The 20,941-nt window shown below is 42.1% G+C and overlaps 2 protein-coding genes across 7 annotated transcripts; one reads left to right on the top strand and one right to left on the bottom strand.

Moving 5' to 3' along the window:
• Positions 1-1,193: 1,193 nt before the first annotated feature.
• On the bottom strand, positions 1,194-10,242 carry CYB561D2 (cytochrome b561 family member D2). 4 transcript variants are annotated; one of them, XM_081900398.1, is made up of 5 exons: positions 10,100-10,232; positions 9,416-9,577; positions 7,477-7,772; positions 5,417-5,454; positions 1,194-4,812 (listed from the first exon to the last, which is right to left on the bottom strand). In XM_081900398.1, exons 3-5 carry the CDS (start codon positions 7,601-7,603, stop codon positions 4,309-4,311), a joined length of 669 nt encoding a protein of 222 aa, XP_081756524.1. In that variant the 5' UTR covers positions 7,604-7,772; positions 9,416-9,577; positions 10,100-10,232; the 3' UTR covers positions 1,194-4,308. The 4 variants fall into 4 exon arrangements, with proteins under 4 accessions (XP_081756524.1, XP_081756526.1, XP_081756525.1 ...); XM_081900400.1 differs by having other exon boundaries at positions 7,477-7,690; XM_081900399.1 differs by lacking the exon at positions 9,416-9,577 and having other exon boundaries at positions 7,477-7,690; positions 10,100-10,242.
• A 65-nt stretch (positions 10,243-10,307) lies between these two features.
• Positions 10,308-20,321, top strand: NPRL2 (NPR2 like, GATOR1 complex subunit). Of its 3 annotated transcripts, none has more exons than XM_081900355.1 (12): positions 10,308-10,436; positions 11,199-11,284; positions 11,562-11,653; positions 11,782-11,950; positions 12,782-12,890; positions 13,857-13,993; positions 15,495-15,592; positions 16,831-16,867; positions 17,353-17,446; positions 17,924-18,041; positions 18,786-18,928; positions 19,742-20,321. In XM_081900355.1, the coding sequence occupies exons 2-12, from the start codon at positions 11,207-11,209 to the stop codon at positions 19,807-19,809; spliced, it is 1,143 nt and encodes a 380-aa protein (XP_081756481.1). In that variant the 5' UTR covers positions 10,308-10,436; positions 11,199-11,206; the 3' UTR covers positions 19,810-20,321. The 3 variants fall into 3 exon arrangements, with proteins under 3 accessions (XP_081756481.1, XP_081756480.1, XP_081756482.1); XM_081900354.1 differs by lacking the exon at positions 10,308-10,436 and adding an exon at positions 10,465-10,607; XM_081900356.1 differs by lacking the exon at positions 10,308-10,436 and adding an exon at positions 10,687-10,711.
• The last annotated feature ends 620 nt before the right edge of the window (positions 20,322-20,941 follow it).

The following is a 20,941-nucleotide window of genomic DNA, read 5'->3' as shown; positions in this document are numbered from 1 at the left end:
GAATTTAACTTTATACCCATTCATAATATTTGGTCCTATAGAAATTTATGAGAGATTTCTGAACTGCTGGTACTGCATCAGCTTTAGGTGTCACTGTTCTATCCATTATATACTTTTTGGCTGCCAAGACATGCTGTCTAAAATCACAGGAGGGAAGCACTAAGTCCACTAGGCCTTGTTAGTTTCATAACTAAATTCTGGGCTGCTGTGAAAGAATTTTTGGCACCAAGAGGTATTTTCAAGCTGCCCACTGACTCCTTGCAGTTTACTTCACCCCAGTAACAACTTTAGGAAGTTGAGGAACAGGGAGCTTTACTATTAGCACCGTATTAAAGGAGCAGCTGCAGAATTACTCTGGATTCAATTATGCTTTCAAATAGCAATTAGGCTCTACTTGTTTTACTATCATCCTGGTGCACCCTGAAGGCATTGGATAATTTTGCCAACACCAGAGGCTTCCCATAACAGCTCTTTTCTACCCAGGGGCAGAAATAATTGTTAAATCTCTGCTATCCTTTACTGTTGTAGTGCCACCTATTGGTAATAATCAGTATGACAATTACTGGTAATGAACACATTCATAGAATTGTAAGAGTTGGAGGGAGTCTTGTAGGCCATCTAGGCCAATCCCTGCTCAGCATTGGAAATCCTGAGCTACAGCATCCAAAAGATGATTGCCCAGCCTTTGCCTGAAGACTTCCAATGAGGGAGAGCCCATCAACCTCAGCAACTGATTTCACTGTCATTAAAAGAGCTTTTCTAACATTCAGCTGCAATAAGCCCTCCCCCAACTTGCTTATTAGATCTAGTCCTGTCCTCTGGGATTGTAAGGAACAAGTATTTTCCCTTTTCTGTGTAACTGACCTTTGGGTATTTGAAAAGTGCTATCATTAAACATGCCAGTTCTTCCATTCCTTCCTCATGAGACTGGCTTTCCACCCCACTAGCCATCTTTGGTGTCTTCTTCTGAACCTGTTCCAATTTGCCTATGCAGCACCCAGAACTGTAGACAGTACTTTAGATGAGGTCTGACTAGGGCAGAATAAAATTGTTATTAACAGATGTGATGCCAGCAAGAAAGAGCAATGTTATCTGCAGATACCAGGTATCTCATGAACTCTGCTTGATGATATCTCATCTTAGTGGATCAGAAGGGAGCAAAAACAAATAAAAAGGCAACATCCCAGAGCCACTACAGGTGTTCAAAAGCTTTATTTAATAGAACACTCTTGATTACCTTTCTTTGATCAAGCTCAATGATGGGTACACCTGCCTGGCAGATATACTCATCACAAACAGTCCAGTGCAAACAACGATCTTCGTTGGTGCAGTTTCAGATTTGGCAGAACGCTTGATGTTTCAGTAACAGCAATATATATTTCAGCCAAATCAATCCATGTAACTGGTGAAAATGAAGCATTCCTGCTGACATAATGCCTGTCGCAGTTGTTATTGAAAGGACTGGTATCGCATAGATGCAAGAAAAGGTGTGGGGACCATGGGCTCCATAGAAAAGATAACCAGGTACTCTAGTCCATAAAAATGTAGCATTTTTACATAATACATTATGGCAAACTATATGTTGAAGCAAATGATGCTGCACAGGACATCTAAGGTACATACCACTGGAAGATGAAAACAATGGGACTTCAATTAGTCATAGGTTTCAAAGAGCTTTAGTCATGATTAACTTTATCTAGGTCAGGGCCAGTGTCTTATCTCCTTGCAACCATGGTGCTTCTTCCAATCCCATTAAACAAGGGGCCCAGCTTTGCCCATTTTCTCATTCTTTGCTAAGGCAGTCATTCTCTCTTTTTCCCAGGCAGCAAAACAAAGACTCCTTTCCTTGATTTAGTCCCACAGCTGGTGGGAACCTTTGTATGCACTTTGGTTGAAGCCACTTAAACATGCTGCAAGCAAACCAAATCTGGAAGTCAGCTGTTAGCTAATGATAAAAAAGCAACTGGGTTTCATCCTTGCCTTGGAACTGCAAGAGATTAAGTACCATCAGCCCATCTAGAAGTTTTTCTGAGTGCCTCAACATTCCAGTGTAGAAAGCATTTCCACACAGAGATTGTATGTAGATCAACACAAGTGTTGATCGCACGTTACATTTGTGCAGAACATGTCATGTATCGGCAAACAGTGCCAAGTCTGAAAAAAGAAGAGCGCTTATCTGTATTTCAGTGCTCTGCTTCCATGTTCCTGTTCACAGGATCATCTGTTAAATACTGTGACTCGTGAGAAATCAAATGCTGGGAGTTTTGGTCTAAGAGCTACAAAAGAAGACAGCCATGCAGATACTATTCTAACCTCTGTGCCTGGATCAGTGGGAAACCTTTGGAAATCAGGGCTCCCTTTTGCTTACCTAGCCATAAAATGAAGCTACTATTCATCTACCATAACGCAAGAGTGAATGGAAATTCTGTACACCTAGAAGGGAAAGGACTGAGCAGGTTTCTTCTTCACCTTGAGAGGGCATAAATACATTTGTCGGGCTGTAAGCTTCCCTCTATCAGGAATAGTTTCGGGTAATAATGTGGTCTTGTGGTATACCTTTCCAGGTATAGGATAAAAGACTGTGAGAACCTATACCACTAGGCCAGAAGTTCAAAGAGAAATTCCTAAGTTTACATAGTATTGTGCTTTTGTCCGTGAAGCTTTCCCATGAACAGTGCATGCGTCAACCTGAAAGGAGGAACCCAGAAGTTATCAGTGTAAAGAAGGGAACAGAGACTCGGTTATACCATTCTTGAAAGCCTTTCTCAAGTTCAGTGTACCATATGCTCATGTAACTTTTGCCTACCTCACATCTTTCCACCAGGGAAGAGGAGGCGGAGAATCCATCACTGTGCTGCCCCTTTTCTTCCTGGTTCTCAGTGTTTGCCTGTTGTTTTCTAGGCAGCAGTTGCTCTCAAAATGGCTGCTGTTATAGCAGCTGACCAAAGAAAAGGCCACAGTAACTACTGAGGGCCAGAGTGGCGACAGAAGGGAGGACACAGTAGCAATTTCTTCCTTTCCCCCTACTTCCACACAAACACAAGGCAAGCACAGGTAAACAAGCCTGCAATGCAGTCCAGAGTAGCAAGGGACTAAGCCACATTGAACTGAGTGGTGCAGACATGGAATGACAGGACTTCTAAGAGAGTAAAAAAAAAAACACAAGAGAGGTGGGGCAGTGAAGGAGTTGGAGCCCTTGGAATATTATAACAGTGGAAGGAAATAGCAAGTATCTCCTAATGTTTGTCTAGATCTAAGACAGGTTGTACAAAATGCTCTACATGTCAACCACCATCTCTTCACATCAAATTGTCTCTGGAAAAGGCCAATGGCTAATTGATCCACATCTGAGCCACTTCACTATTTCAGGAAGTGAAGTTACTTAGCCAGTCTAACACATATTGTTGATCAGGTTTGGTTTTTAAACTGTTTATGTAAATCCCCCTGAGAGCTTCAGCTACAAGGCTATGAACAGATAAAGCAGCAGTAATAATAATAATTTACACTTACATGCTAACATGCACTTTGAATCCTGCTGGGAAGAAAACCTGCTATACAGGGGTGGTCTGGTGTTCTTGAGCATTAAAAAATGAGAAGTGTTAGGCCCTCTGTCCTCCCTTGCCACTTTCTGGTTGTAGAGTCTCCATACAAAGCAGCTTTGTTTTTAAAGCACATAATATGTTTAGATCCTGCCTAGCTCAAATTACCTTGTCATTTCTAATACAGCTTAGAACACTGCACAGTCAGGACAGATTTTTTTAGACAGGCCTTTACAACTGTGTTAGGGAGAGATCAGCCCTTCCCTTATTCAGAGTGTTAAAAGGTTCAATCTGATACCTAAACTAGGACATCTGGACCCCAAACAGTTTACCAGGAGAAAGTATATTAAAACAGCTGAGGGTGTGTGTGTGTGTGTGTGTGTGTGTGTGTCTATATGCAAGAAGGATTTCAGCAGCTACCTGAATCAAGAATGACCTAAGCAATACTTGGTGTTCTTTCACAGGGAGGCACCAGCAGAGTGCAACTGGGCTACTTACTCAGCACTGGCCATATTTCCAGAGGTATTTTGACAGAGAAGAGAAAATGCTACATGGACACTCTGGCACCAAAAGGAAGCTGGTTCAACAGGATGGGCATCTCCAGGATTTTAACAGGGAAAAGTCAGAAATTACATAAAATACCATATGATGCTATAGGCAAGTAAAATAAGATTCTTCAGTCCCACTGCCTTGTAAGACCACCTGACTCCTTACTGACAATGCAGGAATTCTTCAGAGATCCCACAAGCTGTCTGTTTCAGGATGGCTTTCAAGGCTGGATTCTTTTGCGATAGAGGTAGGCATTGCTCACTTGGTTCATGATAACCAGGCTGGTGAGGATAGGACACAGCATGGAAAGATACCAGGAGACTCCAGTTACAGATATGGTAAACCACAAGGAACACATACCCAGCATCAAACTGGCACAGCCAAGAATGTAACCGATCAGCCCTGATGTGGCATGATAAAGCTTGAGTTTGCTCAGTGTCCAGTTCTTCATCAGCTTGGGGTAGAGCAGAGCAAGGCCCCCCATGCACTGCATGGTAGCATACAGCACCGTCAGCAAGCCAGTCAAACCGTGCCAAGTGACAAAATGGTCTTTCCCCTTGCGGTACTTGTTATAGCTGATGATGACCAAGCCCAACACTGCACAGGTGAGTGAGAGCAACTGTAAAGCCCAATGGAAGCGGACCTTGGCCTTCCGGGAGAAGGACTGGAGGAGGGAGCTCTCTGGAGAGAAAGTCAGCAGGGCTTCTGTCATCAGGAAAGAAAACTGGAGAGGCAAAAGAAGACAACACCACTATGGTTTGTTACATTACATTTAGCCAATGGTAAAATTGCACTCATTCCCAGCTTAACAACAACAACAAAAGCTTCCTTGCTTTCCCCCAGCATTTAACTTTGTGTAATAATTTGGGAATTCCTGCCAAATACTGGAGAAGAAATTGTTCTGTCATGGAATGGCTTATCTCTTTTCTAAAGAAGGTTGTAATAATAATAATAATAATAATAATAATAATAATAATAATACCCGCCCATCTGGCTGGTACAAATTTTATAGTGATCTTCATCAGCAAAGGAGAAGATAAAAGCTTTATGAGCTGCACACAGAGAAGGAAGGGATAATTATCTCATATTTTAATCCTATCTACCAGTAGGGAATTCTGGATTCGAGTCCCACAACAGGCAGGAGCAGCTGCATCTCCTCTGCCTTTTCCAATTCCTTAGCACAGAATTTCCATCTTACTCCACAATAAGCTGCCTCCAGCCCTTTCTCAGACTATTCGGTCCACTAAACAAAGCCCGATATAGATAAGGTAAGGTTATAATTAGTTATTTAGGAAGATGGTTGTAAAGAATGCCTGTGGCTGGCTTACCGCAAGAGACATTAAGAAAGGATGCCAGGAGAACAAGCCTGTAAAGAAACAAAAGCAAGGTGAGTCCCTGTAGACGATCAATTAGCATACAGCTGAAAATGTGCTACCTGCTATGGAAATAGGATACATCCATTTAAATCCTATAATTAATCCAATTGTGTGGAAATACTAAGTGTACTAGAATCATTGTTGCTGGAGAGAAGCCATCACACATTTTTGTATACTGTGTACTTCAATTTGGATCCCTTTGTCATTCCTTCTCACGTGAGGTTGAGGGAGGAGCAAAACTTTTCCCAAAATAGACATAACAAAATGACTTCAAAATCCAAAGCGCTGAAAGAAATGCAGTACAGCACTCCGAACACATTGTGGAATTGCATATGAATTCTGGAAAGGTTGCCATTTACTTTGTAGTAGGAAAAAGATAAACAAGCATTGTGGTACCTTAAAGATGGAACAGATCTGCAGTGGTATAAAATTTGTGGCCACAAGTACATGAAACCTTATGCTACACTAAATTGTGGGTTGTAGGTGCAACAGGGATGTTTTTAGAATCTGGCACAACACAGATTATATCCCTCTTTAAAAAAAAATCGAATATTTTGAGCAATGTGGTGTGTTGTTCTGATCTGCAGCCCAAAGGAGGGTCAGTGGTTTGGTGCAGATACCAAAAGAGAAAATCAAAGACACCAGAATGGCCAGTTCTAGTGCTTTATTAAAAAAAAGTATAAACTTACAACACAGCCTGCAAAGCCCCACTGCCATTACAGACATGGGGGGAACACCACAGCAGGAAGCAATCACGACTTGTCCACAAAGTGCTAATAAGTTAAGCATTACTTATACAAAAGACGGCATACTTTTGTTTGACCAGAACTTCTCATCAATCCATCTGAGGGCATAGCTGGAAACTATCTAAGGCAGGCTTCCTCAAACTTGGCCCTCCAGATGTTTCGAGACTACAATTCCCATCATCCCTGACCACTGGTCCTGCTAGCTAGGGATCATGGGAGTTGTAGGCCAAAAACAGCTGGAGGGCCGAGTTTGAGGAAGCCTGATCTAAGGCTTACAGATACTTCCCCTCTGTGGGCCAAGAACCCAATATCCCAGGCCCCACAGATAAGCATAGCATCAAAGCAATCCAATTAGTCTATAACAAAGCAAGTGCATATAGAGGTGAGCTCATTGTTGCAACAACTACCAATTAGTTTCAGGGTCATCTTGACTATCAAGATGGTGTTCGCAGTCTCACCTTTGGTTCAACACATGTGCTTTGCTGAGACTGCAAGTGGGAATGCAGTGCCCTATGCCAAAATACCTAAGGCATCACTGAAAATGGGCCTAATGATCTTGTCTAAAGCTTTTGTTATGTTAAAGGATCATATTTCACTAGAAGACTCATTTAACAGAGAGAGGATCAAAGTTTATTCTCATAAAACATATAGGACTGCAAAGTTAGTAACAGGAGATGTTGCAAAGGATTGGTTTACTGTGACAGAGCTCATGTGTTGCATTTTGTAATGGAAAAACAGAAATGCTACACTATTCGTCAGTAAAGTGCACTGGCCAAACTCTCTCCAGGCAATAATCAAAGACTGTAGTCACAGACATGTAAACTTCATGTGGATGGTCTTCCTAATTCACATAGGGTTTGGAAAAACACCATGAAGGGGATGAACATTAAAATGTGCATCAGGAGCATGCACAGGTTTCTTGCAGGACTGAGACACCATCCTATGTGTTATGTCAAGCAGAAGCTATTCCTATCAGTTTAGGCCCTGTAAAACAATTATATTTAAGAGCAAAAGCGCCCTAGAGAGCTTAGATGATTCAGAAGCCTATCATGTTGGCTATATGCAGAGTGAGGCCTAAACCACCTGAAATCTGCTCTACAAATGCTGGACTATAAGTCTTACTTTCAAATGACTAACATCCTTTACTCACACTCAAGACAGAATTTTGATTGAGTGTATATCTGCCCACATCTCAGTTTTTAATCAAACCTATGCACAGGTATAGGAGCACATTTAACAATGTACCTATCATTGCATCCTACTTACTTGATCCAGGTCTAGCCACCACAGCTACGAAGATGGTAAATCCAAGTGAGGCAAGGTGCGCAGTAGCACCAAAGACAGCTCTGAGAGAGTGGTATATTCGCGATTCTGTTTCAACAGTCAGAGCCATGTCTTCTCCAGCACAGTTGACAGGATCTTGACCTTCCACCCTTCACCAGTTACCAGCTTCCTTTTTTCTGTATGCAGCATGTATCAGCTTCCCCAGCACATGAAGGGGAAACGATAGAATGTTATTGTGCTGATGGGGAAAACATACTTCTCATACGTCTGTTAGTTACCTGAGAAAAAGACAGGCAAAGCTATTAACACCAAAAAATCTGTCATAAGATGGCACAAGGCCCAGCAATAACTTTCACTGGTGAATCTGACTTTGTTCCCCACCATCTGCTTGATTTATTAGCAATAGCAATGGGCTATTTCAGGAAGTCAGCTGAACTCTCCCCTTCCATCATGCCCATTCTTTTTTCTCCCTCCCTCATTGTAACTGCAATACCTGTGACAGTGTGGTACTAAAGGGAAACATTTGCCTATGCCACATTCTGCCTGGCATGTACACAAAATGTGCTGTCTTAGCACATCTTCTCGCTAGAATTAGTGCAGTAGAAAAAAAGTCTCCCATGGTTGCAGCAGGGCAGACAACTTTTACCAGGGAGAAACTAGGACACACTGACAAACTACAAAGCCAGTATAAAGCACTACAAGAGTTACACCACTCTTATTATTGGTTTGCTAAGAAAGCCTGTTGAGTCACAGACATATTTCATTTTATGACAGCAAGTATTGATGCTGCAGCTCCATGGAGTAATGCTATTGAAACGTGGAGGCATTTGGCAGGCTAAGGCATAACCACATTTTTCTTTACGTTCCTCATGGAATTCCCGAATTAAGGTTAGAGCTCTTGAACAAATCTTCAGCCACCAGCACCAACTGGAACACCTAACAGATTCTCCCTGGTTCATGCAAAGCCTAATATGTAAACTAAAGTCCTATTCTGCTTCCTGGATTCTCATTGATCAATCCAATTTATTATTGATTAAACACACCAGAAACCTGTGGCCAACTGGTGAGGGGGGAGGTTCCAGGTTGTTGTTTTTTATGTGGCAAGAGAACTCCAAACATCTTATGTACACATGGGTTGCACATTCATTTCTATCCAGCGCTGCTTTCTCTACATGAATTTTGTCCCAGATGAAGCAACCCCGAGTGGAGAGCTGAAGCAAGGTCCAAGCCCTGTTAATCCCTTCTTTGCACCCTCTACAGATCCACCGTCTTACTGGAATGAAATCATAGGGTTAACTAGGGCCATATGCATGGGGGGGGGGGTTGCCCCAGTAAAGTCTCCAGAGTGGCACCACTGAGGCTCCCAGCCTGTGCGTGCAAATGCATATGGCTGCCAAACTGGGTCTTTGACCCAGGTGAAATTAATAATAATAAATAATAATTATTTATTATTTATTATTTATTCCCCGCCCATCCGGCTGGGTTTCCCCAGCCACTCTGGGCAGCTTCCAACAGAATATTAAAATACAATAGTCTATTAAACATTAAAAGCTTCCCTAAAGCTTCGTTTCACCCCTGGATTAACAAAGAAATGAGATTGACACTGAAATTAAACTCAAAGGGACCACAGCCAACTGAGAGATGCATTCACTTCTTTTCAAACACAGAATTATTGTCAGTCAGAGTGAACACTCCCTTTTAAAAGAGTAAAAGAGAGAGAGAGCTCATTCAGTAGTTTCCAAAGTAGTATGAATAAGTGTTCAAACCCAGGAAGCCATAAACAGTGAAATTACCACCTCTACACTTGATCTTGTAACTGGATGGCGTTTGTGCTTATCCCATTTAGCGCATTTTATTTAAGCAGGAATTAAACCACAGCCGACTTCAGGAGGAAAATACAGTACTGTATATTCACTCTCACCAGCATCCCTTTCTTTTAAACCTGCTGCCACAGATCAGCTGTCATGTCAGGACACTGATCCTGTTGTCTTAAGTATGAAAATGTGGTAGAGTCGCCGGCGCTCATTCATCTCCCCTCAGCAACCTGTTATTGCAGAGTCTGATCCGGATTTCTTTCTGTGCACTATGAACGGCTGAGCGAGATTTAGCGTGCTTCATGATTCTTCCCCGCCCTATTCATTTGCGGAGGGAGGATACCCAGTCTGCCAAATTACAGGGGTGGGGGGGAACACCCACAGACCCTTCAGACCCCCGTTTAATATACGGTATACTGTATAGCATATATGCTTATATACATATTTATATATTCGATAGTCATTGGGAGGACCCAATCTTCCCTAATCCAAAAGCACATTCCCCTCCTCCTAACTCTTCACAAAGCGAGATTTTGAGGAGCAGGAGATTTCTGGGTTTCAGGTGCCGATTTGCCAAGATCGAAGATGCGGGTCACACAAAGGCATCCCCAGCAAGGCTTCAAGTCACAGGAACAGCCCCACCCACGACAGCTGTGCAAAAGGGGGCAGATCTCGACCCACGCTGCCGCCCCCCTTCCCACTTGGGTTCGCATACACACCGAGTTCCTTAGTCCGAACACACACACACCCGTGTCCAACAGTAGATCCCAGGGAGCGCGGATTTCACCTACCTGCTCGCGGATGATCCTCATCGCAAGGGAGCAGGAACTCCGATAGAAGCAGAGGAAGCAAGCGCCACCTGCTGATTGGGCAAGGCCGAGACTGGCCTTCTAGGGCCCGCCTACCCTGACTGTCATCCTCCGCATCTGAGAGGCTGAGCTTCGCTGTCCATCACGGGCGAAGTTCTGTCAAATGAAGCCTGCAACCTGATAAGCCACGTGACCACCTGGGCAAGTTCTCCTCGACGGCTCCTTTGTTTGGAATTGCCATTCGTTTTATCGGAAGTCAGAGAAATCTGTGTGCGCGCATCTCCGGGACAGCAGTCTCGCCACTAGGCCAGATAAAACGGTGATGGCACGCGCATGCGCCATAACGTTAGTCTATCTCTCTCTCGCGCGCGCGCGCGCCCAGCTGTTTTGCGCCTGCGTTGAAAAGCCAATCGTTCTCCCCGACTCCGGCCATACTCAGGACTATAGTGTGCGCATGCGTGCTCTTGCTGCTCTCCTTTCTCGGTCGCCGGTGAGTGCGCCTTTCCTTCAGTGCTGTTCTTCGTTCACTTGGGGAGGAGGGAGGGGGCGCTTGCAGGCTGTTTCGCCCGTTTGTGCTGCGTTCCCTGGGGAAATGTGTGTGCGAGTGTAACTCTTACTTGTCTGCCCACTTAGCAATGAACCTGGAGTTTCCTACACAGGAACAATTTTTTCCAGTGTCTTTTGCCAGCCGGAAGTGTAACAATTTAGAAGGAAAACTGAGCTAAGGAGAGAGGGGTTCAGGCTGAGCTGAGCCAGGGAAGCCCTCCTGAACTGAGGGGGGAGGGAAAGGAGAGCTTAGCTGCAGCAGGAAATCGCACTGCTTGTCACTGTTCCTTTATATGTGGGAAAGCTCGCATAAACTTAAACTCATTAATAAAAGTCCTCAGAGACTTATAAGAGCTATATGATGGGATGTTGTACATAACTGAGGGAGGCATGGTTAACAGCTACAAGAAGTCGTGCCCTTCCTGTGATCTTTCTGGATTTGTGGAGTTCCCTCCCTATTACAAATAACAATTCTTAAAATTATGAGGTATTTACTTGGGAGTATCATCAGTTGCGTATACTTGATCTCTTGCAGTTATCACTATGGAAGTCAGCAGCAGAATTGAGTGTATCTTTTTCAGTGAATTCCACCCAACACTTGGGCCTAAGATAACATATCAGGTTAGTGGTACCAGGCATCATGGTATAAAGAAACTGGTCAGTATATAGTTGTGGGACATTGAGAAAACTGCCTTATGCTATGTTGGATTATTTGTCCATTGAGCCCAGTACTGTCTACTCTGAGTGGCAGCTATGCTCTGGGGTCTCTCTCTGCAGCATAGCTCTTCCTTGACAGTGAAAAACTGATTTATAAAAATATGTTTAGATGGGTTTCAAAGGAGTCCATAGATCTCATCTTGCGACTACTGATCTGCAGATTTAATTTCTGACCCTGCAGGTACCAGAGGATTTCATTTCCCGAGAACTCTTTGATACAGTTCAGGTCTATATCATCACCAAACCTGAACTGCAAAACAAGCTCATCACTGTGTAAGTAGAAAAAATCCACATGCGTCTTGTAGACCACCCTTCCCCTTTAATCATGCCCATCTGTGGCAAAGTAGCACAAAAATATTATATTCAATAACATTAAAATACATCCTCTTTCTTTCTAACAGTACAGCTATGGGGAAAAAGCTAATTGGTTGCCCAGTTTGCATTGAGCATAAGAAGTACAGCCGGAATGCCTTGCTCTTCAACCTTGGCTTCGTTTGTGATGCTAGAGCTAAGACTTGTGCACTGGAGCCTATAGTGAAGAAACTGGCAGGTTATCTTACCACGCTAGAGGTTAGACATGACACAAATATGCCATTCCACAAGAGGATGTGCAGATCACATATTTTAGCAACCTGAAAGCTTAATTTAAAGTCTCCTCTGCTTTGTTTTATTGTTGTGTTTTCTTTCTTTGTTCTGCTGAATTGCGCCTGCTGAACTCTGAAATTGACCACCCAAACATGCAACCAGTGCTACTGTGATAGATGTGTGTGACTGTCATAGATACCTGTTGGATAGTATCTGTGACATCACTGATGACCTGGCAGAGCACTGTCCCTGTTCTTTCTTAGGGTACTGTGCAGCTGCTTTTGAAGAGTTTATATATCATCTTTAAGGTTGGTAAAGTGTGAATATTTACCTACTTTACCATTTCTTCTCAGAAATGGTGCAATTATCTAATTCTTTGCAACAGTGTTCTGCCATGTTGATGTTCTTTTCAAATTTAAAAAAAGATATCAATGATATATACTTTCTCCCTTCCCACCAGTCTCAAAAGCACACATCTCCTGTTTATTTGCCTATTTGCTTCAAGAAGCATATAGCCTTTTCTCTTGTTTCAGGGTTGCTGCTTCAGCAGCAGGAATATCTTCCTATCCACCTATCACACAACTGCTGCTGGATTGTTACCGATCCTGCAGTTGCACTAATGGCGAAGTTTCTCCCATTACTGTATAAAAAGGTGTGGGTGTGTTTGTTTACACACACATATATACATGCACATTCCCCATGAAAGATTTTTATTTAGTATGGGATACTTTCAGCACACAATACTACCTCTGCTTCTCATGGTATATTTAAAGTTGCATTTTGGTTGGGGCTAATCATTGACTTTGTTCTTTCTAGCTTGAGAGTGGCTTCATTTCCACTGATGAGAGCAAACAGAAGTTGATACCCATCATGACCATCCTACTTGAGGAACTAAATGCCACTGGCAAATGCACTCTTCCTATAGGTAACTGTCAACCAAAAAGTAGCAGCAAATGCTCTTTTTCAAATTGCATGTTAAATTGCAAGCTTTCAAGTGATTCTTGAAGGAAATGCAGGGAAAGATGGAAGTGTGACACTTTCAGAGCAGGAGAGCACTTAGTGTTGTGTTGCTCTCTTTTTTCCTCCAGTTATTGAAAGATAGAAATAGTCCAGTTGCTGTAGAATGTGGTGTATTTCAGGAAAGGGTGGTATATGAATATTAAATCCTACATTGATGCCCTTGAGTTTAGTTTTTGTTAGCTTCAAGAGAATGGCACAAATGTCCATTGAAAGTTGGACTTTCAAGCAAGTTCTTCCTGTCATAGATGAATTATTTCTGATGTTCAGACACCTTTATTTTCCTGTCAGCTGTTGTCTGGCTGTCATGACCAAGAGTGGAAAAAAAAGAGAGAGAAGTTGTTGGTTGTCATTGTTCAATTACGGTAATCTGGATTAGCTCATTGTGCTAATTTCATCAGGCTCCCCCTTCCTGTTTCAGTCATGCAACCCTGTCTGCTTCTAGGGACCCTTTTGTTCCCCCCGATAACTTTGCAATTGGGAACCAAGCAACAAACTAAAGTTCAGACTTCAAAAGATTTAGATAAGATGTTTTGGTTTACATTTCTTAATCATTTATTTCATTAAATTTATATTCTGCCATCATCCCAAAAGAGCCCAGAGTGGCTCAGGAACATTGTTCTTATTTGTAAGCTCTTGGGATGGAACCACCCCAGTTGTGCTATATTTAAAAAAGTCACACCATCGAAGTACAGTGCAGAGATCCATGTGTTCAAATTGCAGCTGTCCTATCAACCAGTGTTAAGATTCAGCTGCCAGTTCAATGAACTTCTGTACATAGATTGGGGTGGGTGGAACCATTTTGTACTTTGCTTCAGGCAGCAAAACATCTTCAGAAGTCCCTAGCTCTGCCCTCTTTTGCTCCTTCATACAGATGAATCAAACACCATTCACCTGAAAGTGATTGAGCAACGCCCAGATCCCCCCATTGTGCAGGAATATGACGTTCCTGTCTTCACCCAAGATAAGGATGACTTCTTCAATTCCCAGTGGGATCTCACCACTCAGCAGGTTGGTATCCACAATTGTCTTGTTTAATACAATAGTGTGATGGTAGCAAAGGCATCTTCACAGTCCCCCACCCCCAGCTAATTAACCTTGCCTGGCCATAGAATTTTGTGAGAGAGGCTGGCCATTAAAGTCAATTGGCAAATTATCACAAGAAATATGTGATTTTTAGGCAGCCTGATCCTGTGCAAGTCTTCTGAGAAGAAATGTGTTTCTGTAAGGTGTGCCTGTTTTTCTTTCCCTTTAACATGTTACTCTTATACTTACTGATTCATTTTTCTCAATGAGCACTGAATGGTACACATGAAAATATTATTCCCCAGAATTTACGGTAATAATGAGAGGAGCCTCCAGTATAAAACTTTGTAGAATCTGAAACACTAGTCACAGATGACTTCAAATACTGCTGAAGTGTACTTGTATAGTTGGGTTTGTGTTACTGCTACTTTAATAATTGCTTCCTTTTGTCATTTTGCCTGGAGGGTAGACAGGAACGCACTTCTCTCGTATAGTACACCTTAGGAAAAAGTCCTCTAAGGGGACGTGGGTGGCGTTGTGGTCTAAACCACTGAGCCTCTTGGGCTTGCCGATCAGAAGGTTGGTGGTTCAAATCCCCACGATGGGGTGAGCTTCCGTTGCTTGGTCCCTGCACACCAAAAAGTGCAAGTAGATAAATAGGTACTGCTCTGGCGGGAAGGTAAACAGTGTTTCCGTGCACTGCTCAGGTTTTGGTGTTCCATTGTACCAGAAGCGACTTAGTTATGCTGGCCACATGACCCGGAAAAAGCTGTCTGCAGACAAACGCCAGCTCTCTCAGCCTGTAAAGCAAGATGAGTTTTGCAACCCCAGATTTGTCTGCGACTGGACTTAACTGTCGGGGTCTTTATCTTTACCTTTGGTCAGTTTAAAGCAGCATTACCCCTATGGTTGATGCGCAGGGGGTGAATGAAGACGTAGGGGTCAAAAAGAAGTTTGAGGTATAGTGGGGAGGGGAATAATTAAGAATTCTTAAGATTCAGAAGTAAAGGGCATGTACAGAGTGCACCTCCCTTGCCAGTGAGGAATCTCTGTATTTAATCAGAGATTTGTTTTTTTATGATTCCTAGTAGTGGTGACATGATTAATAAATGTTGATTATATATTGCTATTTCACTTACATTCCTAAGAATTTGGGTTGAGGTCAATGACAACTTTATAAGCTCATCATGGTGTCAATAAAGTTTGGGAAATGCTGGTTTATAAAGGAAAAGGGGTAACGAGATGCAGGCAAACATTCTTAAATACTTAATGTTCACACATGTTTAATACTGTTACCTTACTGCTTTCCCTGGTTCTGACCTGGATACTGAAAGTGAAGATTTTTTGAGTTCAGATGTCACTTGAGCCTTCTACGTTCATGTCAATTCTGAGATGATCTAGCCTTGTCTTCCTAGTTGTGTGAAAAGTGTGATTGTGCATGTTCATCTGCTTAGCCTTGCATTATATGCATATGCTCTCTTCCAAGATCTTGCCATACATTGATGGTTTTCGGCATGTTCAGAAAATCTCAGCTGAGGCAGACGTGGAGCTCAATTTGGTTCGAATTGCTGTCCAGAATCTCTTGTAAGTACCAGGTGCCAAAGGGAGAATAAGGCATTAGCTTGATTGCAAACCAGTTGGGATTTTTAGATTCAGTAGATTTCAGCCCTGTTGTTTTCCTGTCCTCCATTTCTTTTAGCTCTCTCTTTGCTCTATCACCTTTTCCTTTGTCTGCAATTCAAGCACAATCATCTGAAGCAAAAAGGCAAACAAACAAACCCTGGATTCAGAGCTAAACTAGACACTAAATGTTTTACTCCAAACTTGAAGCGTGTTAGAGAGAGAGAGAGTGAGAGTGTACGTGTGTGTACATGTAGGCATGAAGTGTAAAATGTGGAAATTTGGAGAATCCTGTTCCTGGTGTCAATTAACTTTAAATAATGAACTGATGTCCTTTAGGGTGCAGCATTTAGAGTCACACATATTTTGGAGTCTCACACATATTTTTCACACATGCAAGTCACTACTTGTCTTTCCCACTCTTGTCTGTGATTGGGGAGGTTGGTCTTTCATGTCAAGAAGCATAGTGAATGCCAGCCAAGCAGAAATCCCAGCACCTGTCTTAGAAAGTACTGTATATACTCGAGTATAAGCCTACTTTTTCAGCACATTTTTTATGCTGAAAAAGTCCCCCTCGGCTTATACTTGAGTGAGGGTCCTTTCAGGCTGCTCCTTCCTCCTCCACCACCTTTGCCACTGTCAGTGGCAGCAGAGGAGGAACAAGCAGCCCAAAAGCAGCCCTTTCGGGCTGCTTGTTCTTCCTCCACCATTGCTGCCACCAGCCTCTGCCTCTCGGCAGCACCCTAGGTAGACGGGGACGGGAGGGGCTGGGGGGAGAGAGAAGCCCCCTCTGCTGTGTGCGCATGCGCACGCGCACACACACACACACACTGGCCCACCAGGAGGTTTGTGGTGTGGTGAACCGGCTTATACTCGAGTCAATAAATTTTCCCAGTTTTTGTGGTAAAATTAGGTGCCTCGGCTTATATTCGGGTTGGTTTATACTCGAGTATATACAGTAAGTGTTGTTTATTTTTAGGGTTACAGAAATTTTGCAAGATGCACTTAACACTATGTTAGCTAAAGCTAACACCTTTCTTGCATGTTACGTGTCTACCCTGTCCTAATGTCTTCAGTATTACTATAGGATCTGTATGGAAATTATATCAAATATATTATTTGCACTACTGTATACTTTTGCACTCTTTTGGTGCATGAAGTTTTAGTATGGGTTTATTTCTAATGGCTATCATGTTTTTCAGATACTATGGAGTAGTGACTCTAGTTTCCATACTTCAGGTGAGTTTAATGGGTAAGTGGCTCAACATGATTGAGTTGATTTTAAATGCACATAAATGCACATACAGTAGAACCTCTACTTACAACCGCCTCCACTTGCAGACGTTCCAAGTTGCGACCACGGCAAACCCGGAAGTAACTGTCGGGTTTGCCACTGTTCACGCATGTGCAGAAGCGACAATCGCTGCCCGCACCTGCGCACAACAGCGCAGTGACCCATTTCGCCATAAGGATGGGCATCCGGAACGGATTAGGGTCGTTAGTAGAGGTTCCACTGTATAGCCTATTCTGCATTAGAAAGTTTCCCTTGTTTGCTTTCTGCAATTTTCCTAAGTAACCTTAATTTTCACATCCTTCAGCCCAGGCATATTCATTATTTGACACTGTGTACTACTGATGGGATGGGTTTGTCAAGCAATCACTATGAATTCCAATGGGAACCGAAATAATTTAAGTGTACTAAGATTTCTCACTTTCTTCCTCAGTACTCAAATGTATATTGTACCACACCTAAAGTCCAGGATCTGGTGGATGACAAATGTCTTCAAGATGAATGCCTCTCTTATGTCACAAAACCAGGTATGAAAGATGCATAAGGATTGCTGTAGTCTGGAGTTATCAGTCACAATCTTGTAGTTATCCTCATCCAGCAGCATCCCAGCTCTTTCTTCTGTTAATATACTTCTGGCACCTTAGCATAAAGAAACACTTATTTGTACAACAAGGCCCCTTCCTGAGATGTTCTGCTATATAGATCTATTTAATTGTTAACACTGGCAGTTCAATGGACTACATTTGGCAGCATTTATGAATTTGCATCCGTCCTGGCTGGATATTTTGTGGGTTATTTGTAGCCCCTGTAGTTATTTGGCTTCACTTAGTACATTTCATATTTTCTGTTACGCTGTTTGTCATATATTGGTATACATTGATCATGAGTGTCCTCCAGTTGCAAATGATATTTGAAATACATTTAGCTGGGTGTATTTAATTAGGATATACTTAAGTGTGATCACCAGATGTTTCAATACATTTTCTTGTATTATTTTTGGATAGGTCACAAGCGAGCCAGTTTGAGAGACATTTTCCAGCTCTACTGTGGGCTGAGCCCTGGCACAACTGTACGGGACCTCATTTGCCGCTACACCCTACAGCTCCAGAGAGTGGATGAAAGGTTGGAGGGTGGCTTGTTTTATATTATTTTTACGCATGGGAATGACTCTTAAAGTCATACTACCTTGCTGTACCCTACTTAGCTACTGTTTTCAGATGGCTAAAAGAGGAGACCATGATGTAGCTAAAACTGGAAAGAATCAAGAGGGTAGGGCTCATGAAATACCTTAAGTGCTCTCACCTTTTCCCCTATAATCGGAACACTGCTTACTCTGCCAATTACAAAAAGTAATGCTCAGTATAGCAAGTGACAGAATGAGCCACTTACTCATTCTAGGAGACTTTTCTAGGTCTCCTGTAGAGATTATAGGGATTGTTCCTGAAAAGAACAAATATAATTTTTGCCATCCTAACAGCAAAGTTTTACATTCTTTAAATAGGGCTTAATACTTTTTCTGATATAAATATTGCATCTGCTCTGTTACTTTAATGCCTAAATAGCAAACAGGTTTGTTTGCCTATTAGACACAAATCCATGAGTTCTGTTAAGAGTTTGAACTGTACCATCTGCATATTATTTTTTCTTCATTTCTGCTATATATCCCTTTAATAGTTTTGTTAATTCTAATTTTGACCACAAGTAACTTCATTGTGAAAGAGCTGTGAGAGAGCACTCCTGTTTAGTCCCCAGAGAATTCATGTTTTGGACATCATGCCATTTACACAAACTTTGGCTATATAAAGAACTTTAATTTATGTAATAAATCTATGTCCTTTCTTTGAATGTTTTAGTTCTCTCTTTCAGGAAGCTTGTCCAGTTTGGCCTGATGAAGGGCCTTATTCGACGGCTCCAGAAGTATCCTGTGAAAGTAGCCCGGGATGAAAGAAGTCATCCAGCCAGACTGTACACAGGTTGTCATAGCTATGATGAAATCTGCTGTAAAACAGGTAAGGAATTATCCGTCTACACCTATCCATCCAGCAGTGAAACTGCACATAGTTTACAGTCTACCAAGCAGCAAATCGGATAAAAAAACAACATAACATAGCAATGAAATAGGCAGTAGTAAAAGTGACTAAAGCACCCAAGTGATAAAACTTACACTGCAAAAGCCTGTTGAAATGCATGGCTTCACAACATGCCTAGAACTATTTATTTACTTAGAGTCCTTATATAGCCCTGAGAGGTTGTCAGTGCAGCTTAAAAGGGGTTCTCAGAATAAAATCACACTCAAATCTGGTACAGGAACAATAATTATTTAGCATGCATCTGGAAGAAGGATCATTCAGGCTCTCCTTGTTCTTCCCTGTGGTCAGACAAATGAGGGCTAGAACAACTTGGAACCATGTTGCTTAACATGCCTCCAATTCAGATTTTGCACCACTATGAAAGGAGCAAGGTGCACCAAAGAGTGTACCAAAATAATGAATTAGGGATACCCACAGTATATACATATACACATATGAAATAGTAATGCCCCTAAATCTTGCCCAATTACTATTCCTCATCAGGCTGCCATAGCTGTGTTGTAAATGAACTGGACTCTTAAGAGCCTCCCGCAGGCTATTACTAACAGGCTTGACTCCAAAATTCTTTTAGATTTTTGTTTTGGAGTGGGATCTGTCAGTGGCAGCTGAAAAAAATTGTGACTGATAGGGGGTCCCATACCTTCAAAAGGACTTTCATATATCTGTCACCATGGAGTCCTATTAGTTGTACTTTATATCCTCATTCACCAGTATTTTGTGTTTCCTCCTTAGGGATGAGCTATCGGGAGCTGGATGAAAGGCTGGAGAATGACCCCAATATAATTGTTTGCTGGAAATGAGTCTCCAAAAAAAGGGGGGCTATTATTCATCATGTCCTGTTTACTACTGTGCTGCCTGGGACTGCTCATGATTTCTTCAGAAATCATTAAAAGCAACATAGAAATTGTGTGGCATGATGCACCATTGGTGCCTGGAACAAGTGAGCTGGATGGACTTGGATTTCTTTGGATTGTTTAGTGAAGATACACGTTTTAGTGAAGATCACATTTGGGCAAAACACACAGGTGTATATCAAGAAGTTTCGGGAGTTCAATTTTCGTTTAAATAATAATTAAACCAAGTTTTGCAATGCTATGAAGTTGAGCAGTGGGGCAGGGGAGTGCGTAAACCTGTTCCCTGCTACCCATGGTGTTATGGATGTGTGTTTACAAGGCTGAAATGCTGGTTGTTATTAATCTGGCAGTATTATCCTGTAGTAGCAAGAAATCACATAATTCCTTTCCTTGTGTAAAGTATTGAAGGAAAAAGTTCTGTAACAGACTTGTACAAATAAAACAGAAAGATAATTGCATTACCCATGTTCCTGTCCCAATTGCTTTGAGTCTTTCCTGTGTATTACTGGTAATGAGGAGGAACAACCGGCATCTTATAAAGCTAATGTAGAACCAAATCATGTTTCAGTGCAATTAAGAATTTAAGTGTAGAAGCAATAGATAGCGGACACAAAGATTTGACATTTGCAATGAAATAGAAATGGTTTGGTTACTTGGGTGTCTCCAATTTAATATTTAATTACCCTTCTTATTAAATCATTTGCCACTTGTGTATCCCAAGCCTCTGTGTTTATTAGATGACATGTATTTTGATATTGGAGCAGTGTATTCCTTTTACTGAATTCTCTTAACCCAACCGCCATGACTCTAAGATGGTTGTGGGTAATGATTGATAAATTAGGCATTCTGTTAACTATCTCCCATATTTACCTTCCCTGATATTTAAGAAAGGAAAAAGGTTATGGATCTAAGTTATACTTTAAATAGAGCCTTACTTTCAGTCTTGGTGCTGCTATTACTACTACTCACCTGCTTTCTAGAAGTCCATGTGATGGATTAGGTTTAGCCTTCGCTCCCCAACTTAGGTGTGAGTGGAGAAGGGCAGATTCAGTTCTGGCAAGATTTATAATGATCACAC

The sequence above is a fragment of the Podarcis melisellensis genome (assembly GCF_964234715.1).
Source record: "Podarcis melisellensis genome assembly, chromosome: 2".
Lineage (NCBI taxonomy): Eukaryota > Metazoa > Chordata > Lepidosauria > Squamata > Lacertidae > Podarcis > Podarcis melisellensis.
The sequence above is the reverse complement of the archived record's forward strand: the minus strand, read 5'-3'. Positions and strand labels throughout refer to the sequence as shown.

Bases quoted from the DNA above. Each gene is read 5' to 3' on its own strand.
- NPRL2 (XM_081900355.1), top strand. From the start codon at position 11,207: ATGGAAGTCAGCAGCAGAATTGAGTGTATCTTTTTCAGTGAATTCCAC. The intron at 13,994-15,494 runs GTTGGTATCCAC...CTCTCTTCCAAG, and splicing joins GGGATCTCACCACTCAGCAG to ATCTTGCCATACATTGATGG. The intron at 15,593-16,830 runs GTAAGTACCAGG...CATGTTTTTCAG, and splicing joins ATTGCTGTCCAGAATCTCTT to ATACTATGGAGTAGTGACTC.
- CYB561D2 (XM_081900399.1), bottom strand. From the start codon at position 7,603: ATGGCTCTGACTGTTGAAACAGAATCGCGAATATACCACTCTCTCAGA. The intron at 5,455-7,476 runs GTAAGTAGGATG...GTTTCTTTACAG, and splicing joins GGTGGCTAGACCTGGATCAA to GCTTGTTCTCCTGGCATCCT. The intron at 4,813-5,416 runs GTAAGCCAGCCA...TTGCCTCTCCAG, and splicing joins CTTTCTTAATGTCTCTTGCG to TTTTCTTTCCTGATGACAGA.